The sequence below is a fragment of the Myotis myotis genome, unplaced genomic scaffold, assembly GCF_014108235.1.
Source record: "Myotis myotis isolate mMyoMyo1 unplaced genomic scaffold, mMyoMyo1.p scaffold_m19_p_16, whole genome shotgun sequence".
Classification (NCBI taxonomy): domain Eukaryota; kingdom Metazoa; phylum Chordata; class Mammalia; order Chiroptera; family Vespertilionidae; genus Myotis; species Myotis myotis.
In genome coordinates, this window is record NW_023416320.1 from 7,953,264 (window position 1) to 7,974,225 (window position 20,962).

General features: G+C 37.7%; 1 protein-coding gene across 3 annotated transcripts in view; it reads right to left on the reverse strand.

Moving 5' to 3' along the window:
* The window catches only part of RAD54B (RAD54 homolog B), a 52,020-nt gene that overhangs the window by 5,212 nt on the left and 25,846 nt on the right, over positions 1 to 20,962 (reverse strand). For all 3 annotated transcript variants that reach the window (XM_036337715.1, XM_036337717.1, XM_036337716.1), the window contains 9 exons: positions 18,579 to 18,773; positions 17,025 to 17,306; positions 15,248 to 15,410; positions 12,364 to 12,589; positions 11,894 to 12,101; positions 9,109 to 9,248; positions 6,408 to 6,698; positions 2,878 to 3,053; positions 556 to 817 (listed from right to left, as the gene is read on the reverse strand). In XM_036337715.1, the coding sequence (XP_036193608.1) occupies positions 556 to 817; positions 2,878 to 3,053; positions 6,408 to 6,698; positions 9,109 to 9,248; positions 11,894 to 12,101; positions 12,364 to 12,589; positions 15,248 to 15,410; positions 17,025 to 17,306; positions 18,579 to 18,773 (1,943 nt within the window). The remainder of the gene's footprint in view (positions 1 to 555; positions 818 to 2,877; positions 3,054 to 6,407; positions 6,699 to 9,108; positions 9,249 to 11,893; positions 12,102 to 12,363; positions 12,590 to 15,247; positions 15,411 to 17,024; positions 17,307 to 18,578; positions 18,774 to 20,962) is intronic.

A 20,962-nucleotide genomic window follows, 5' to 3' on the forward strand; every position in this document is an offset into this window, starting at 1 on the left:
TATTATCATGGAAAGACTAACAACTTTGTTGCCCAAACAATGGAGTCCCACCCCAGTCTCCTACTTCCCCATGCCTATAATAATCCCTACTTCCCCATACCTATAATTCATATTTCCCCGTGTATTCTTTGTCTTACCCTCTATAAGCAGCTGTCTTATGGTGGGGTGCAGAGCAGATTTCTGTGGATGACCTGCTGCTCTCCCGTACTGCTGGCAGTATTGGAATAAACGCTCATATATGATTCAACCTTGTCTCTGCTTAATTGGCTCAAGTAGTGACAGGTAGCACGGACCCACTGATTGTCCAGTTACACTATGTGACCTAGAACAAGCTTTCATATCTTCATCTGCAAAATGGGGCTATCTACACTTAGAAGGATTATTGTGAAAACTGAATAGATGTGAAGCACTTAGCAGAGTGCCTGATGCAAAATAGGGGCTCAGTTACCATACCTCACCAGCATTTACCATACATCATCATCTTTGTATCCCCAGCAGGTATATCCCCAACAGGCATTCTATCATGTTTATTTAATGCATAAGAACTAGTCCTACCTGGATATCAGTGGCTGGATTCCAATCAATGTCATAGAGAATTAAGTGAGATCCTCCAATAAGGTTAAGTCCCACGCCACCAGCTTTTGAACTTAATAAAAAAATGAAATCAGAAGAGTATTTACTATTGAAGCCATCAACAATTTGCTGCCTTTGAGAGACTGGTGTTTGTCCATCAAGTCTTGTATAAGCATATCCATGACGCTTACATACTTCTTGTAAAATATTCAAAGTTTGTGTGTAGTTGGATACCAATACCACCCTGTCAATCAAAAAGAAAGATTCTGGGTAAATTTGAAGAAAATTACCAAATAATATCAATATCATCACTGATATTTATAGAACATGCAACAATGACCGTATACGTTAAAACTCAGGTTCTCCTTCAAATTCAATTTTAAAGTCAATATCTAAGAGATTTTCCTGTTTTAAGATAGTGAAGTAAAAACTTTTCTGCCTTCTTCACCTCTCTGAAGTCGCCCTAAAAACAGCCAGAGAATGAGAAACAGAAATACAAACTCTATCTTTGATTTTTTTTAAAGGAGGCATTTATATACGAAAACAGAAAATGATGAAATAGTGATCTACTTATGAGTCCAGAGAAGATGAAACCTAAGTGCCCAAAGTGGGAGATTCCAATAAGAAACAAGTGCAAGTTCATTCACCCCAGAGAATCTCCTTAAGGTGCCCCAGAAGGAAGGAGACTGGAGCTCTTACAAGAGCACTGATAATAAAACCCAGGCCCTATCCCATGTAACCAGTTGACTTTTCTTTCTCAAATACAATGTTTGTTGTCTGGAGAAAGTAAAACCAAGAAAAAGACTAGAGGAATTTAAAAGACAGAGCTATAATGACTAATCAGAATGAAATTATGCATACAGAAGATTCCAGGGCCCTTTTCCTGCCAACCCAAGAACAGCAGCAGCCAGGCATCCCTCTTACATCCCACCCCAGGAAAGATATTATTGGAAGAATCCTCTCTGAGGTGACATGAATGGCCCCAGAGAAAAGATCCACAGAGAGAAGGAGTCCCTAAATAAAGAAGCCAACTCGCTGCCTAATTACCCCATGAAGGAGACCAATCAACAAGCCTTACCCATGCACACATAACATTCAATAAGTTTCACTGCCTCACTCTCAAATATAAATGAACACCACAGATCACCATCTATTTACAGTGAGTCTCCAACATTAAAAATAGAACAAAAGAGGAGAAACCTGAATAAAACAGCAATGGAGGAAACAGAAAACATCCTCAAGTAACAGATAACATTCACAAGAAGAGGAGGCAATTTAAAATATCAAGAATGAGAGAAATACCTGGTAAATTTAAAATGACAGCCAAACTGTAATTTTTACTAGAGATTTTGCAGATAATAACGAGTCTGCCCAGAAATAGATTAAAAAGGAATGTAATGACCAATAAAAAAGAAAAAGAAAATAATTAGATTTAGATGTCCATTTGAAAGGGCGAGGACTACGCCCTCCATCTTACCCTGGGTCCTCCATTTTTGGGCAGAGCCATGTGCTCGGCAAGGCTTCTTCCCGGAAGCCCAAGCCTCTGCTAGCCATACCCAGGACTTATTTAAACTAACCAATGACAATCAAGGGAAGTGCACGCCATCGATATGACCACATCCTGTGTAACAAGACACCGACTTGCGCCTGGCCGATCGGCAGTCTCTTCTCCTCCCCTTACTCCACCCCCCTATAAAACTCCTCTTCACACCGGGCTAGGTCTCTCTCTGCCACCTGCTACTGTGTCAGTAAGGAGGGTAGGGGAGCCAGACCCGGGTTTGAATAAAAGATTCTTTGCTTTTGCATCGGACATGGCTGGCTCCCTGGTGGTCTTTTGGGGATCCTGAAATCTGGGCATAACACATTAAAGAGTTAGAAAGAAGGATGTGGAAACTAGAACAGAGGGCTGGACTAGAGTGACAAACTTGGAATATATAGGTGATAGTTAAAACTATGGGGAGTAGAGATAACCCAGAAAGAGTGTTTAGAGTAAGAAGGAGACTAAAGAGAAAAACCCTAAGGGGTATCAACATTTAAGGGATGGTAAAAAAAAAAAAAAAGGACTCTGAAAGAGCTTAAAGTACAAGCTAAGTGTTTTAAGACTTCTCTAGGGTTTTTAAAAATATATGTATTTATATTTTGTTTTTTCTTAAATAAAAACTTACAGATGCTGATCATGCCCCAAAGAAAACAACTTATTTTTAATGTTTTCTTCTTTTGAAAGAAAGGAGGGGCAGGAGAGTAAGGCCATACGCTAAGCCAAAATTGAGCACTTACAAGCAGGTTATTAAACTGACCACTTACCTTTCAGTAGGACGAAGTTCGTGGATAACAGCTAGGAGCTTTGTCAGCACTTGAAGTTTTCCTGACTCCTTCTCAGTAAACATGAGAGGGTTATAATCCGCAGGGAACACATTTATCAAGCCTTCATATAAACTACTCTCTTCATTTTCATCCCAAGTTGAGCTACATTCTTTTTCCTATTCAAAAGAATGATTAACACTGGCTCATGTTTGTTTGTTTTTAATTAGAAGAGAAAAATGCTCAAATTATGGGAGGAAAGTTGAATATTAATAGCTTCCTGGAAAGACCAAGCTAACTATCATGTAAATATTGTTGTTGTTGTTGTTAATTCTTACCCAAGGACATCGATTTTTAGAGAGAGTGGAAGGGAGGGTGAGAGGGGAAGAGAGGAAAATGAGAGGGGGAAGGAAAGAGAGAGAGAGAGAGAAAAAAACATCTATTTGAGAGAGACACATCGATTGGTTGCCTCCTGCACTTGCCCCGACTGGGGCCAGGGATCGAACCTGCAACTCAGGTATGTGCCCTTGACCAGGAATCAAACCCACAACCCTTTGGTGCACAGGCCATCATTCTAACCACTGAGAGCACTGGCCAGGGTGTTGGTCATATTTTAAAAGAGTAACATGTGTCCTACTGAGCTCATTACAGAGCAGTTCTAATGCAGTCTCCTAATGCCTGCTGCCTTCACCCTACAAGTGCAGAATCACTGTCTGGATGTAACAGGGGAGGGGGGCATGAAGGGAGCCAGAAGCAGAGAAATAAAGGAGAGGAAAACAGAGGGCAAATAGTGCTACAAAATCTATTCTCTCCAAAGCCTGAGCTGTCTGATCGTTGATACCTTTTCCGCTCTTCTTCCCTTTTTCCCTCCCCACAATTAACTTTTCTATCCTGATTTGTGGGCTTCCACAGCCCCTCCCAGGTGATATTCAAAAAGGAGCACAGTAGTTTTCTCCATCTTATCAATTTCTTCTGCAAGAAGGAACAATCCTGTCAATAAGTTGGCAGAAACTTATTCTTACTTACAACAATATTTTTATTTTACCATTATTTTTTTAGAATAATTTTATTCCAAAGCGATTGTCAGCACCTCTGAAATTCCCACTCTAAAACTGCCAAGCTGAAATGTAAACATATAACTAGAGATTACATTTATTAATGACGTCATTACTTTTTAGATTAGATTTCTGGGACTGGCAGGTCTCCCCACTCTCTCCCACATTTACCAAATCTATCACTATTACCTGCACATGTGGGAGACTCTCTCAGCTATTTTATATGGATCCTTACTTATAGAATCCTATGCAGTACAGTATGCCTGTTATTAGTTAACTGATACATTCTAGATCATCATAAGGTCTTCCTTTTAAGAAAGAATTTTTAGCTTCTATTTTTGCTAGACATCATGCCCAAGTATATAGAATCTGTTTCTTAAAATGTTGCTTAATAAATAGTTATAATCCTGTCTACTGCAGAGTTATAGAAGCTGACTTCTATGATAAATTATGTAAACATAACCCATTGCAGGATAAACTTCAAGAATTCCAGTACAACAATGGATTTTCTAAGTATATAATTAATAATTAATTACTTCAAGCATCATGTGGCACCCAAAGGTTTTCCTTTGTTTGCAAATTATCATTTTACTATTTAAAGAAAAATATATCAGAATAAAAATTGGTAAGGGCAAGTTGGAGATAACAGGCTATCACTGTGCAACTTCCCATACTATTTCATCAAACTGCCCAATAATATTATCAGGAAGTTATTATTGTCTCTGCTTTCCAGTTAAGAAAGCCAGGCTTGCAGATGTAACCTGGCCATGGTTAAAGAACTGGTAAGTAGTACAGTGGGAACTGGTACCTTGTTCCAATTCCAAAACAGAACTCTCACTATACTTCAAGCTGCCTTGTGTTCATTGAATATCCAATGGTCAGCTCAACTATACAGCCATTAAAAATCATATCTGTAGCCGAAACCGGTTTGGCTCAGTGGATAGAGTATCGGCCTGCGGACTGAGAGGTCCCGGGTTCGATTCCGGTCAAGGGCATGTACCTGGGTTGCGGGCACATCCCCGGTGGGGGATGTGCAGGAGGCAGCTGATCGATGTTTCTCTCTCATCGATGTTTCTGACTCTATCTCTCTCCCTTCCTCTCTGTGAAAAATCAATAAAATATATTAAAAAAAAAATCATATCTGTAGAAGGTACCTAATTTGGAAAAATGTTCACAATTTGAGTGGGAAAATAGGTTTTAAATAAGCACAGCATCAAAATTAAGTGTCTCTATAAAACGATTATATATACATACCTCTGAGTCCCTATTTCCCCAACAAAAAATTGGAAATAGTTATAACAGTCCCCATTACATAGAATTTTATCAAGAATAATTCTTGCCCTAGCCCGTTTTGCTCAGTGGATAGAGCATCGCATGCAGACTGAAGGGTCCCAAGTTTGATTCGCATGCAGACTGAAGGGTCCCAAGTTTGATTCCGGCCAAAGGCACATGCCTGTGTTGCAGGCTCAATCCCCAGTAGGGGGCGTGCAGGAGACAGCCAAGCAATGATTCTCTCTCATCATTGATGTTTCTATCTCTCTCTTACTCTCCCTTCCTCTCTGAAATCAATAAAAGTAAAAAAGTTAAAATTAATTAATTAAATCATTCTAGCCTGGCTGGTGTGGTTCAGTGGTTGAGCATCGTCCAGGAGGTCACCGGTTTATTCCTGGTCACAGAACATACACGGGTTTCAGGCGCGATCCCCAGCAACAGGCATGCAGGAGGCAGCTAATCGATGATGTTTCCCTCTCTCCCTCTCTAAAATCAATAAAAACATATTTTTTTTAAAAAAAGAATAAGTCAATCTAGAAAAGTACTTCATGTCTGGTACATGATAAGTACTTAATAAGTGCTAGCTAAGATTATTATTAATATCAAAATGTGGTTTTCTCTGGCTGGGAAGCTTTATTTCTTTATACTAAATTTCCAAAAGTGGTATGCCTGGTCACAAAATATACAAAATTATAAGGCTTTTGATACATATTACCAAACTATCTTCCATTTATTTAACCATTTGCATTCTAACCAGTATATCATTTTTATTGTCTTTTTTGTGATTTTCTGAATTTCATACAAAAATCATGTGTTACTTTATAATGAAGAAAAAATAAATTATTTTTAATGGCAAATATTTTATTTGTTAGCACCAAACAAACAAAACTGACTGGCTCTATTAATAAAAGACAGGAAGAGAAACCATGACAAAGTACTAGACAAGGTACCAAAGGGCATGGGGCACACAGTCTAGAAGGCAGAACCTCAAACCCATTCCATCCCTAGTTCAGCTCTACAAACATGGACATACTCTGAAGAACAAACAGGGGCCGAACCTGCTCGAGAGCAGAACCATCCTGAAGAGACTCAGATCCTTGGGGAAACCCACAAATACAACCCCAGGAATTAGTACAATCTGCCCTCTTAGCTTCACATGACATAGAACCCTCAGCTCACATCCTGACAGTCTCACATGCTACTTACCTTTATGGAGTTGAACAAAAGGCAGGGATGATTGCACAGTTTCTTAAGAGCTCCTATGCATATCAGATGAGGACTGTTTTCCAACGACCCTTGAAGACAGAACCTCACAGCCTGAGAATTCAACAGCTTTTGATAAAGTTCAAGCTGTAGTGCCCCTGGACGGCAAAAGACTACATTCTCTATTTTAGGTGGAAGGTATTTATTTATGACCTCTTGGGTTCTTCTAAGAAAAAAGAGTCCAGTGAAGCAAACAAGTTCAGCTGCTCTTCTCTCTCCTAACTCCTTTTCTTCCTATGAAAGAAATAGCAGACTTAAAGTTTACTTGCAGTTAAAATGAACATTAAATATTTTACAATGATAAACTAGTTACTTCAATTCAGATTTTTGACTCATCAGAATAAATGAAATACAAGTTTGTGAAAGGAAAACCAACCATCATCTCTTTACTAGTAAATGTTCAGCATAATCATTAAATTAAGTGAAGCCGCAGTTTCCTAAATTTTTGTTTGTTTGGCTATTTGGCACCAGTGAGAGCAACCAGAAATCTATACTCTACAAACTTAATTATTCTGAAAGGAAGTTTTTATGTGACTACTGTAATGGTACATAGTCTTAAAATCAAAGCAAAGAGCTGATACAGCAAAGACTTGTAAGCAAATATTTTGACAAGTTACTGAACCTAAAATTAACCCTATAGGAAATTACTGGCACAAAGCACTACTGATTCTTTCCAAATTGTTACACATTATTCATTAAATAATAGTACAGTTTTAAAATCAAAATACAGTATGAGTAAAACATGTCCCAAATGGAAGAATATAATAAAACTCCAGAAAAAGAACTCAACAAAATGGGGACAAACAATCTACCAGATGCAGAGTTCAAAACACTGGTTATATAGATAGAATCTTTAGAGTATACAGAACTTCACAATGAAGCTTAAAACAAATCCCATATGTGTATATTTGTTCATATATATGCATCCCTATGTTCAGTGCAACATTATTTAAATAAGCAAGATATGGAAGCAACCTAAGTGTCCATCAGTAGATAAATGGATAACAAAGAAATGGTACATACACAATGGACTATGGCTCAGCCATTAAAAAAGAGTGAAATGGCTCTGGCCAGTTTGGCTCAGTGGACAGAGTGTCGGCCTGCAGACTGAAGGGTTTGATTCCAGCCATGGACACATGCCTGGATTGCAGGTTCGATTCCTGGCGGGGAGCGGGGGGGTGCAGGAGGCAGCCGATTGATGATTCTCTCTCATCATCGATGTTTCTACCTCTCTCTCCCTCTTCCTTCCTCTCTGAAATCAATAAAGAAATATATATATATAAAAGTGAAATGCCATCTGCAACAACATGGATGACCCTAGAGGGTATTGTGCTGAGTGAAATAAGTCAGACAGGAAAAGACAAATGCCATATTATTTCACTTATATGTGGAATCTAAAAAACAAAATAAACAAACAAAACGGAAACAGACTTATAGTTAGAGAACACTTGGATGGCTGGGTGAATAAGGGGAAAGTAATAAGAAATACAAATTGGCAAAGGACTTGTAAGCACGCATATTAGCATAACCAATGGACACAGACACTGGGATGGTGGGGGCTTGCCTGGGGTGGGAATGGCTGGGGGGCAGGGGTCAATCAGGGAAAAAGGAGACATATGTAAAACTTTAGACAATTAAAAAAAAGAAGTACAAATTGGTAGCTACAAAAGAGTCACTGGGATGTAAAGTACAGCATAGGGAATACAGTCAATAATATTGTAGTAATTGTGTATGCTGTCAGATGGATACTAGATTTATGGGGATAATCACTTTGTAAGTTACGTAAGTAACTAATTATTATATTATACACCTGAAACTAATATAGTATTGTATATCAACTTTAATTAAAAAATAAAATATCAGCCCTGGTCAGTGTTGCTAAGTGGTTAGAGCTTTGGCCCAAGCACCGAAGGCTCTCGGGTTCAATTCCCAGTCAAGGGCATGTACTTGGATTGCAGGTTCAATCCCTGGCCCCAGTCAGGGCACATGCAGGAGGTAGGTAACCAATCAATGTGTCTCTCGCACATCGATGTTTCTCTCTCTCTGCCTCTCTCTCTCTGTCTTCTGCTCCTCCCCCCACCCCCGTCCCTTCCATTCTCTCTGAAAATCAATGGAAAAAAATATGTTTTTATTGATTTGAGAGCGAGGGAAGGGAGAAGGAGAAAGAAAGAGAGAGAGAGAATCATCGATGTGAGAGAGAAACATCGATCAGTTGCTTCCTGTATACACCCCGACCAGGAATCAAACTCAGAACTTGGGTATGTGTCTTGACCAGGTTTCAAGCCCATTGACTTTTTGGTGTACAGAATGATGCTCCAACCAACTGAGCCACACTGGCAAGGGCCATTTTGGTTTACTTTTCAATGCCAGTAAGGATGAGCCTTTTTACATGTCTACTATCAATTATAATTCTTTCTATATGAAGTACCTATTTATGAAATTTTAAAAAGTGATACTATTATTTTCTAAAATAAGGAATACAGGAGTTCAAGGATTGTGAGGGGAAAATATAACAATACTAATTTAATTTCTCCTAAATTAAAACTACCCAAGTTATAGAGAATTTCCCCAGGCATACTGCTCTTTTTATTTTTTTCATACTGCTCTTTTTTTTTTAACCTAAATTGATTAAAATAAATTATACCTTAGAAGCAGAAGGTTGTCTTGATACAATGATGGGTTCTTCATATATTTTTCTAAAAGATGACAAAGAGCCTAATATTCCTGGATTTACAAAATCAATTAATGCAAAAAATTCTTGCAGATCATTCTGAACTGGAGTACCTAAAGAATTAAAAGTGATGAGGTCAAGTTTGTGTTTTACAATCACAGCTCTACATAGAAATTTGTACTTACTTCCTTAAATGGACTAACTTTAAGCAAAGTCCCTAAAACTATGAGGACAAAAGAGCAATCAGATCAAGTTGAAAAAAATATATTAATAATTATATAAAGTTTTAACTTTGGTTTTAACTGTATACTAAATTCTTCTTTAGTATAGCATAATGGCTGAGTGCATGTTCTAGAGTCTGCTTGGGTTCAAATCCTACCTGCATCAAATCCTGCCTGAGTGACTCTGAGCAAGTTACTTACCCCAGTTCTATCATTTGTAAAATGGGAATAATCATAGTAGCTCCTAGAGTTATATAGATCAAATGAGATAATCCATATACTTACTTACAATAGGGCCTAGATCACAATCAATGTTCCATAATCCTTAGTAATTCTTAATATTATTATAACTGTGTGACTTCAAATTGCCTTAGCATATCTTTAAGTTAAATTCAGGATTTTTTTTTTTCACTTATAAAAGTGGGAAGATAATACTTTCCCAGTGGTATTACAAAGAAAAAAAAAAAATAGAGACAATGTATGTGAAGTGACCAGCACAGTGCCTGACATTCAGTAAAACACTCAGTGAATGGCACCTACTGTTATTGTTTTTCAAAGTTGCCAGATCAAAGTGGGATCTTCATTAATCTGAAAGGCTGACAGACTGAAATGAATTAATATATCCTGTATAATTACATACTCAATAACTTTGGCTAACTAATATTCAAAAGAACATTAGCATGCTTCAATAATTATAATAGCAAAAGAACATATAAGTCAGCATAGTCCAAGAGTATAAAAGACTAGAAAAATTGTCCAAAGATATAAATAATAAAATTCATTTTTAAAAATGCACGTATTTCATTAACATAAACAATATGAATTTTACAATGTCAGAGAGTGTAAGGATCACTTTTCTCAAAACTAAATGGGTCAACTCCAGGTTGGACCAATGCTTACCAGTGTGTGTTTTTTTAACACAGCTAATCAATTCTACATTTTTACACACATCATAGAAAAACTAGAGAAAATATATTTATGTTGTGTGCATTTTGTTACACTTTTAAAAGAAAATCCATGACAATGACTAATAAAATAGGGAGAATGGGGAAAGCAAGAAGGAAAGCGGAGGGAGAGGTGTAAGGATCATTGTGGTTGGTTTCCAGGCATTCATCTAGGCCCAACTGATGAACCCAAGCCAATCACAACAGCCCTACCCTTTGCCAATGACGGATGTAGCAAGGGTTTGTGTCTCATACCGGGTTCCTCAGAAGCAGAGCCTGAGATAAGTATCTGGCTGCACATGATTTAGACAGGGAGTGCTCTCGGAACAAAGAGAACAATGGAACCCAAAAATAGCAGCGGGAGAAAATAAGCAAGGATAGCCTCGAGCTAAATTATAAGGAGGCTTGGAGCATAAATTGTACCATAAAGTGGGTCCTGAAATTACTCTGAAGCAAGCGGGCTGGCATTTTCCACTTTCCCTTTTGTGAGTCAATCACTGGCCAAGCTATAGGTGACAGAGTAAGTGCTTATTCAACCAGGGGCCATTCTCCAGAAGAGATGGGAGACATGAGTTGTTTAATCAATAGTAGTAGCAGCTAAGAGATGGGTGCAACCAGAAAGGGGAGCTAGGAAAGGCACCAACAGTTTCCACCAACATCATCTGACCCACCCTGTCCCAGGAGACATGAGAGGAAGTGAGAGAGCGGCTTCTGGGAAAGTTTCTTCACTCTTGAAAATAGAGTAAGAGGAAGAGCCAGTCTCCGCTCTCCTTGGGATATCACATCTAGATGTGATGCCTGGAACTGCTGCAGTCACCTGCTACCAGCCTGAGGATGAGGCCAGCACTGGCACAGCAGAAGACAAAAAGAACCAAAATCATTGTTGATATTGTTGAGCTGCTGTATCGCACCCCTGAGCCCGTACCAGCTCTAGACTTCCAGTTATGTGGGAGAAAAAGCACATTTAATTCATTCAGATGTTACTTGTACCTGAAATCACCCTAAGTAATACACAAGAGAAAGAGGCCAAGGAAAACTTTAAAAAAAAAAAAAAAAAGGAAAAGAAAAAAGGCAGAATACAAAAAGGTGATAAGACAAAAGGATTTCGGGAAGAAAAAAAGGAAAAACAGAGGAAAAGGGTATGTGGCCACAAGAGAAAGCAATACACTAGCACAGTGTCATCCTAAGAAGTCACAAAGGCTGTCTAGACTCTGCAGTTCCTAATTCACTCTAGAATTAGAGCAGTTCTCTTCTCTAATTCTAGACTAGGTAGAACTTGTAGAAGAAGCTACTAGTAAATAACTTAATGTTAATAAAAGTCAAGCAGCAATGTCCTGTGACAAGAAAAAAGGAAACACTAATGATTGAAGTCAAGTTGGTATGTTTACTAAAACTATTCAGCGCTTTGGCCGAGCTGGGGAATATTACATAGGGATTTGGAAATTCAATCCTACCAAGGCTTTATTAGGATGGGTTTATTAGCATGAACTCCATTCAATACATGGATTCGTTGGATGCTAAGCATCATATTACAAGGTGTGTATGTTCCATAGGCAGCAATTCCATCACCTCCACCCAAAAGTAAATACTGACCAGTTAGAATTATTCTTTTCTCACAAGCGAGGCTAATGAGGGCTGTGGTTGTCTTAATGGCACTGTTCTTCAAACGATGCCCTTCATCACAGATGAGGAGATCAAATTTTATATTCTTAATTTGATCCAGGGAACGAAGTAACATTTCATAACTGATAATCAGAACAGAATATAATGGAGATTTGATGAATTCTTCTACTTTGTGGTCCTAAAAAAAGGAGAACATAATACTTAACAAATCTTGGGCAGAAATTGTATGAAGTAAAATTTAAGCAGCATATTTCTCACAGCCATTAAGCAAGTATTAGAATATGTTAACTCAAAACCAAAAAGATTTCATTTTTCTGCAAAGGAGATGGAGAGTTACATACACTTGAGAAACTGCTACATTAGAGAGTGAAAATTGCAGTAATGATTTGAAAAACTTCAGATTTAGACAATGACCAAGGCTAAACTTTTAAGTCTCTTACCTGATCAACAGTAAATATCTTGATCCTTTCGCTTCCTAACCATTTTTGAAATTCTCTCCTCCAATTATTCACCAAACTTCCAGGTGTGACAATAAGTGTCTTCTTTATTATCGGCTTGCCTCCATAAGGTCCCTGACACTGTAGAGTCCAGAGGAGTGAAATACATTGCAATGTTTTCCCTAAACCCATTTCATCAGCAAGAATAGCTCCACATCTGCCATTCACTCTGTTAGAAATAATTATACTTCTTTAATCACAATAGGAAAATATTTTATGGCTCTAAAATCCTCACTTATTAGTCAAGAATCAGAAGCTGATATTTTGTAATTAAAACAATTCTATTCCCTAAATACTTTTTCTAGTTTTTCATTCAGCTGATTTACATATTTCTTTTGCATCTTTGATAATTGTACTCATTATATATTTATTGCCTAAGAAATTACTAAAATAAATCTGAAATTAGAGTTGAATCTAAATCATTTGTTACTAATATGTATATACTTAGACTAGAAATGAATCTCAATTTTACATCTACATATGAATACTTGAACTGTCCTTATCACTAACAGTTCAGCAGTTTTTATCAGTCTTGTTAGTAGCTATCAAAACAGCTTAAAATATATTGTAATCCTAACCATCAACAGCTATCAAGCTGTATTTATGATTCTCTGACAGTAAATAAAAACTTCAACCAAAATATCTCCCTGCACTATAAGAAATATTAAATACTAAATATTTCATCTAATACACATAATTTATTAAGAGTCTGTTATCACAGATCTACTAAATTAATGCAATTTAAAATTAAATAGTACGAGAAGCCCTGACCAGTTTGGCTCCGTGGATAGAGCGTCGGCCTGCGGACTGAAAGGTCCCAGGTTCGATTCTGGTCAAGGGCATGTGCCTTGGTTGCGGGGACATCCCCAGTGGGAGGTATGTAGGAGGCAGCTGATCGATGTTTCTAACTCTCTATCCCTCTCCCTTCCTCTCTGTAAAAAATCAATAAAATATATATTTTTAAAAATAGTACAAGGAATATTTTAAGTGGCATCCAATACCACTTTATAGTTTTTAAAACTCTTTGACAGATATAGTTGATAGATATTTTAAAGGTTACAAAGTCCAAGGGAATTGAGGATATTACCAAAAACATAAGTATAGTCTGTTAATCATTCTATTCCTTACTGCTAGAAATAATAAGCAAAAAGCAATTCTTAAAATATGTTTTCCATTGCAAAGTATGGAAATAAAATTGCAAATATGAATTCTAGCCACTGTTATCATTTTTCATCAACAGTTTGCCAAGGCAAGACCGAATGCCAGTTGAGATACTGAGTGGCAGAGAGAAAACAGTAATGCATCTTTCATGGTAAAGAGAAGAGCACAAGAAAGGCTTCCCTGAGAAGATGCACCTTGAGCAAAGTTCTAAGAGATGAACAGGAATTCACTACACAGACTGAGTAGTTCAGTATACTTGGTCCTTGAGTTGAATTCCAAACAGGGAAATACAAGGCTATGGACCTGGCAGCATAGGCAGAAAGAAGACAGAAGATGGGGCTACTTATCCTTGAAAGGTCAGACTGTATCTTGTAGGTCAGTGTCTCCCAAACACCAGGTTTTCATGACCACCATCACAATTTTTGCCATATGTGTTATTATTTATTATTTTTCTTTCGATCCGCATACTTTTTATTTAGATTTATTTGAAAAGAAAACTCTTTCTACACATAATTTACCCGTGAAACCAAAAGTTAAATGTGCTGTTTTTTTTCTAATAATTCATTGGCTAAAATACACTACTATTAAAATTCAAAAACAAAGCGTGCTCATGTATACCTAAAATTACCCAACATACCAGCGGGGGAGTGCATATCACTCCCCCGCTGGTATGGAAACACTACTCTACGTTCTCAGAGTCTGAATGATTTTAAGCAAGGGAATGCCACGTTCAGAACTGTTTTACAGAAATACCAAACGAGTGGATTTAAGGAGTATGAGAAGCAGATATGCAAGGTAGGAGTCACTGCAATAGTACAGATAAAATGTAACTTTACGACATCGGCTCCCACAGCTGCTGCAGGGTTTGATTAGACTGAGAAGGTGAAATAGAAGAAATCACAGATGATTCCCAGGCTAACTGAGATAAGATCTCCAAAGAGAAAAGCAAATCTGAGCGAGAACATGAGTCTGGACAATTTCCTGGAGACAACATTCCCTTAACTTGTTCTCAGAATTTTTAGGAATTGACATTCCCAACTCCCTGTTAAACGACCAATTTAAAAATCAAGGGCCTATGCATTAAAGAAAGAACTGGAAGGAAATACACCAAGATGTTACCAGGGACATTTGACTTCTTTTATTTCCTTTGTCTGGATTTTTGGGGGGATTGTGGTGGACTTCTATCATATCTTTAAGAGAGGATACTACCATTCTTTAATCAGAAAACTCGATTTAAAAGAAAGGGGGGAATCTTGGTCATTTTTTTTAAGTAGAGGCGAGGTAAGAAAAAACCTTTTTCTAAAATTCTCATAAGAAGAATTAAGGTTTCTTCCATTTTGCACCCATATACCTTTATCATACTAGTAATGAGCTCTTATTGTATCCCATTAAGGTTGACTGCATTTATTTGTTTCTTCAAATGAAGAGTGAGGGCCAGGGTCCTGACTCATGTATGCCCAACTTCTGGCAAGATGGCTACTATACGGTATCCATCAAGAACCACTTTTGAAGTAAATGCACACATTAAGTACCACTCATCATTCCAACTAAATTCATGATGGACCCTCTGCGAATCATTGTATTAGACTCTTCCTAGAAAAACCATTATGTTATGGGCTAAATCAAAACTCAGATTAGACTCAACTCAAATGATTTCTTTTCCTACCTCATTCCCATCACACATTCATAAAGGAATATGATTCCTTCTTTCTGATGTGGCCGAAGATAATATGCAAGGTGAGGATCTATCACAACATCCACAACAGGGAAACAGTTTTTATTGAACATCCACTGATGATTTTTGTCTGGTCGGGGCATAACAAGGGAATCTTAAGAAAAAGGTAAAACAATAATTATAAATGAATTGTAATTTCACTTTGTTAGCAACTACATTATCTTGTTTTAATTACTCATAAGATAGAACTGTTTGCCATCATTTGTGGCAAAAAAGAAAACCAAACTCTTCAAATTGAATAACATTAATGCTAAGCAAGGGTACAAAACCCTATATAATAAAAGGCTAATATGCAAATAGACTGAAAGGCTCAATGACCAGTCGCTATGACATGCACTGACCACCAGGGGCAGACACTCAACGCAGGAGCTGCCCCCTGGTGGTTAGTGCACTCCCACAGGGGGAGCGCCGCTCAGCCAGAAGCCAGGCGAGTGCAGCGGCAGTGGCAGGAGCCTCTCCCGCCTCCAAGACAGCACTAAGGAGCAGCGAACAGGCGGGTGGTAAGAAGCACGGGCACAGGCTGGGCTGAGGGCACCCCCAGTGATGAGTTTTCGTGCACTGGACCTCTGGTTTAAAAATAAAATCTCATGCCTTATTGATGTAAGATTTCATGCAAAGAATTACACAGAGTTTTCTAAACTTCATATACTCAAAGTGCTCTGAAATTCACTATTTCTAATAAGAAATCCACTAAGCCACAACATTGAATAGTTCAGTACTCAAAGCAAAGAGAACTATTATATCCAACTATCCAACCGAAAGCATAGGTTGGAATTTTGCCAACATGTGCTTGCAAAGCTCACAGCTTCTTATTCTGGAAAGGCTCCCTACATTTAACATAAAGACTCTTTATTTTCAGTCCTGTACATACTAGCAACGACCACTACTCCTATCAACTGGAAGAACTGAGAATTTTCCATCGACTTCACCACCACTATTTGCTTCAAGTTAATCACTATATTCATGAATGTCAAAATAATGAATCTTTGCAAAGGAGCATGAAGTAACCATAGAACAATAATGTGGTTCTTTAGAAATATGCTAACACAATTTAAAAGTTTTATTAAAATACCACCCAAAATTACAAAATCAAATATAACTAGATAGCAGGTCTCAAATGATAAATCTGAAGTCATCATTGACTGGCTGCCTCCCACATGCCTCCCACTGGGGATTAAGCCCACAATTTGGGCACATGCCCTGAACAGGAATCGAACCGTGACCTCCTGGTTCATAGATCAATGCTCAACCACTGAGCCATGCCGAGTGGGCTAAAATTTAATTCTTTACATGACATCTTATTATTCAATATTTTAATATGATAATGCATGTAATCAAGACATAGTCTTCAAAATGGAAGTATAGTAAATGTAATCCTCATTCATTAATTTATTTATTTTTCTCCTTACTAAATGTCATATTTTATCCAAAATCATACACATGTATGTCTGTGTGTATACATCTACAATTTGCATATTTTCCTTCAATGCATGTACAGAATTTTTATTACTGTTTCTTACAAAATAATTCTCAAACCACATTGTTACTCAACATCAACATTATCCCTTACATCAGATTATGTATCTGAAGAATAATATATACATAGTTTCATCTGAAAAGTTTAAAAGAAAATTTGAAGTTTAAATTCATATACCAACAATCTTTTGACAGGAGAAACAGAATATTCAAACTAATTTTTAAATCTTACTTGGTGCACATGGATCATGGCGTGGTTTGCAATTTTGGAAACTATTCTGCCTATTTTCCTTTGAACTTGGTTTATAGACACTTTTTAAGGGGTTAGAAAAACACTTCTTGGCAGCTTGAGAAGAACTTGATATAGCAGGACCTCCTCCTCCAAGCTGAAAGCATCTGCCACTGCTGAAATCATCTGGGGAGATCGAACCCATGATTTCTATTTCTTTTCCGCCAATCATCATTGTATGGCCCTCTTCAATCTTTTCAAGCTCTTTGAATTTATATCCAGTGCCTTTAAATTGAGAACAAAGAAAGTTAATTTCCTGATACTCTAAGAATACTTAATTACTGATACCATAGTCACCTTCCCATAACTTTACAAGAAAACTGTGCTTTGAATGCAAATAGCCTTGTATAACCCATTAGCCAGAATGAAAACATAATTTATCATTTTGGTAAACAAAACAAAAAGAAGACAAAAAACACTAAGAAATCAGAAAAAATAAATAATAATAAAGTTATAAAAATCAGCCAAGTTTTAGCCCTGGCCGGTGTGGCTCACATGGTTGGAGAGTCATTCTGCGCACAGGAAGGTCACAGGTTCAATTGCCAGCCAGGGCACATATCCAGGTTGCCAGGTCCATCCCAGTCAGGGTGTGTATGAAAGGCAACAGGTCAATGTTTCTCTCTCACATCGATGCTTCTCTCTCTCTCTCTCTCTCTCTCTCATCCATCTCCCTTCCTCTCGCTAAAATTAATTTTTAAAAAATTTAAGTGGGATATTTTATACCAAGTCTGTTTGAATTATTAATTCAACAGATATTTATTAAGTGTTGCCATGTGTAAGGTGCTGATGGAATGTAAATATGAGTAAGTCAGTCACAGTTTGTTCAAAATGAGCTCATTAACCAGATAAATAGTGAGAAAATTTTAGACTCCTATGCCTGTCTAATTTAAATGCATATAGTTATTGTGTGATTACAGGGGGATAAGAACTGTGTCTACCATAAATGTTTTTAAGGCTCTAAAAATAAAACACTCACATTTTAGAAAATATGACCTGTTTAAACTAGCTGGAAATTGCTACAACTTGCCCTATTAAAACTGGACTAAAATTTACAATCTGTACCAACTGGTAACATATATATATTCTTAAATGATTTATAATGGAGCACTTTTTTAATGTTAATGCTCTAATAGAGGAAGAAATTAGTTAGCTTCTATTCCAAAATGCCAAAGACCAACTGCTCTATTCCCCAAACTCTCAGAATTCAACAGTAGTCTTGACCTCTCCACATTAATGAGGATTATAGTTTTATCTTCATACATAATAGTCCCCCCTTTTCTTTTTTTTGAAGAAAATGAAACTACGAGATGGGATCTGCCTCACCGAGCTAGTATACATAAGACTAAACGTTATGAGAGAATTTTATGTTTACGAGGAAATTTAGATATAAACATCTTAAACGACCCCTTTATAAAACCCCATTAGATTTCAATGATGTAACCAAAGATATATACTAATTTTAGGCCAATTCATAAACATTAGGTAATATCACAATACCTCTTCCAATGTCTTTGCCTTCCAGGTCCTTTAATGTAAGAGATTTTCCGTTGACAATAAGAACAGCATCACCTTCCCACTTTTTGTGCTTTTTCTTTGAAGCCTTACACCAAACAACAGTGAAATATTTAACCACACTCCCAGGTTCCACTTCTTGTCCCTTAGACACTGTTAGGTCTTCAGGCGATGAATGAACTAGAATAAAAATATAAAACAGAAACCGTATTACTAGAGATCACCTTAATGTTTAAAAGTAAAGCCAAACAAACAAAAACACACAAAAAACCAGACTGTATTAAGAAGTATAAAAGAATATTTGACATTATCATGTTAGCATTTTATAAACTGAGAAATTCAAATGTCAGGTACTAGCATTACCATGAGAGCAATAAATACAAATTTTTTTATCTCAAAGTCATATAAACTCAGTTAAAGTAAAATAACATAATAATCACTGCAAACATTTTAAAACTCTAAGAATTAAAAAATATTTCAACAGCCATGGGAAAATAGCTAAAATCACATGTTTTAACAACTGATTTAATTAACAGTGATTCAACAAGTCAGGGTAACCTAAAATAAGACCACAAATTTCTTTGAAAGAAAAATCTGTAGTTTTTTCAAATAAGAACAAATGTAAAACAGCAAAGTAGGAATGAGACTGAATTTTATTAAAAGCCTTTTGTGTCCCAGTTAGAGAGTAATCATGCTGGGCCACTGATTCTAAGATTCTAGGTTTTCCATCTTACAAAAGCCTGTACTTTTCTCAAAAACATTTTCAGAACCACCTTCTAAAAACATATCCAATGTTAACTAGACTTATTGTGGTGATTATTTCAAGATATATATAAGCCCTAGCGGGTTTGGCTCATTGGATAGAGCGTCGGCCTGGGGACTGAAGAGTCCCAGGTTCGATTCTGGTCAAGGGCATGTACCTTGGTTGCAGGCACATCCCCAGTAGGGTGTGTGCAGGAGGCAGCTGATCGATGCTTCTCTCTCATTGATGTTTCTATCTCTCTATCCCTCTCCCTTCCTCTCTGTAAAAAATCAATAAAATATATTTTAAAAAAAGATATATATATATAAAATATTACATTGTACACTTGAAATTAGTATGATGTTATATGTCAGTGATTTTCAACCAGAGTGGTGCAAGAATTTTTAAAACATGCAATACCTGCTGGACTCCCTCTGGCCCACCCTGTAGAGCTTACCCCTGCTGAGTACAGCCATAAGCTCTTCCTGTGACTGCAGCTATAGACAGCCAACAGGCAGGGCAAGGCCAGGCGGGGGAAGGCGGAGGTGGATCTAGGGGTGCCTTAGGATTTTTGCAGTCCTGCCCCCAGGCCCGGTGCTGGTAAAAACCAGCATTGGTGGGCAGCTTGGTCCTTCCTGCACGCACCAGGCCCAGCAGAGGCAGCTCCAACCTATGGATTGCTTGTAGCTCCAAACAGGTTGCCGAGGACCAGTCAGCCACGGGCAGTATCTTACATTGGCCAGCACAAGAATCCCTTCCAAGAGGCCCAGAATTAACACACTCAGTGGCCAGCTTCAGACAACAGAGCAGGAGCCAATAGCTTCACAAGCAGGCACCAAATCCTCCTGCATGCCCCTGGTTCACAGGTCGACACTCAACCACTGAGTGACACCGACCAGGTCAAAATTTACCAGTTTTTACATAAATTGATAGTTGTCACATTATTTCGGTTGTTTTATCAACCTTGATTTCCCCAGATAAAGTTTTCCGTTTTTAGCATTAACAAAAAAAGACAGACACTTTGATTACTTTTTTTAACTCTAAAAAACTTTGTGGTGTGCAATTTTGTTGTTGTTAATCCTCACCCAAGCATATTTTTCCATTGATTTTTAGAGAGTGGGAAAGGGAGGGACAAAGAGAGAGAGAAACAGCGATGTGAGAGAGACACATGATTGGTTGCCTCCTGCATGCACTCTGACCAGAGCCAGGGACCAAGCCTGCAACCGAGGTACAGTGCCCTTGACTGGAATCGAAACCAGGACCCTTCAGTCCTCAGGCCACCTTTCTATCCACTGAGCCAAATTGGCTATGGCTGTGGTGTGCAATTGTAATTCATTTTCTTTTTGCATGTTTTCTACCAGTAGCAGTTACTATGCATTAAATGAAAGACTGATAATATCTTTCTGCACTTTTAAAATTTGTTCCTGTTTTATATTTGGTTATCCAAGAGAAAAATGTAATTCTCAGGATCACTGTAAAACGGGAAGGGGGGGGCAAGGGGGAGTATGTCTTCATCAAATGGCTGGGAAAAACATTCTAGAGCAGTGGTTCTCAGCCTGTGGGTTGCGACCCCTTTGGGGGTCGAACGACCCTTTCACAGGGGTCGCCGAAATACATCCTGCATATC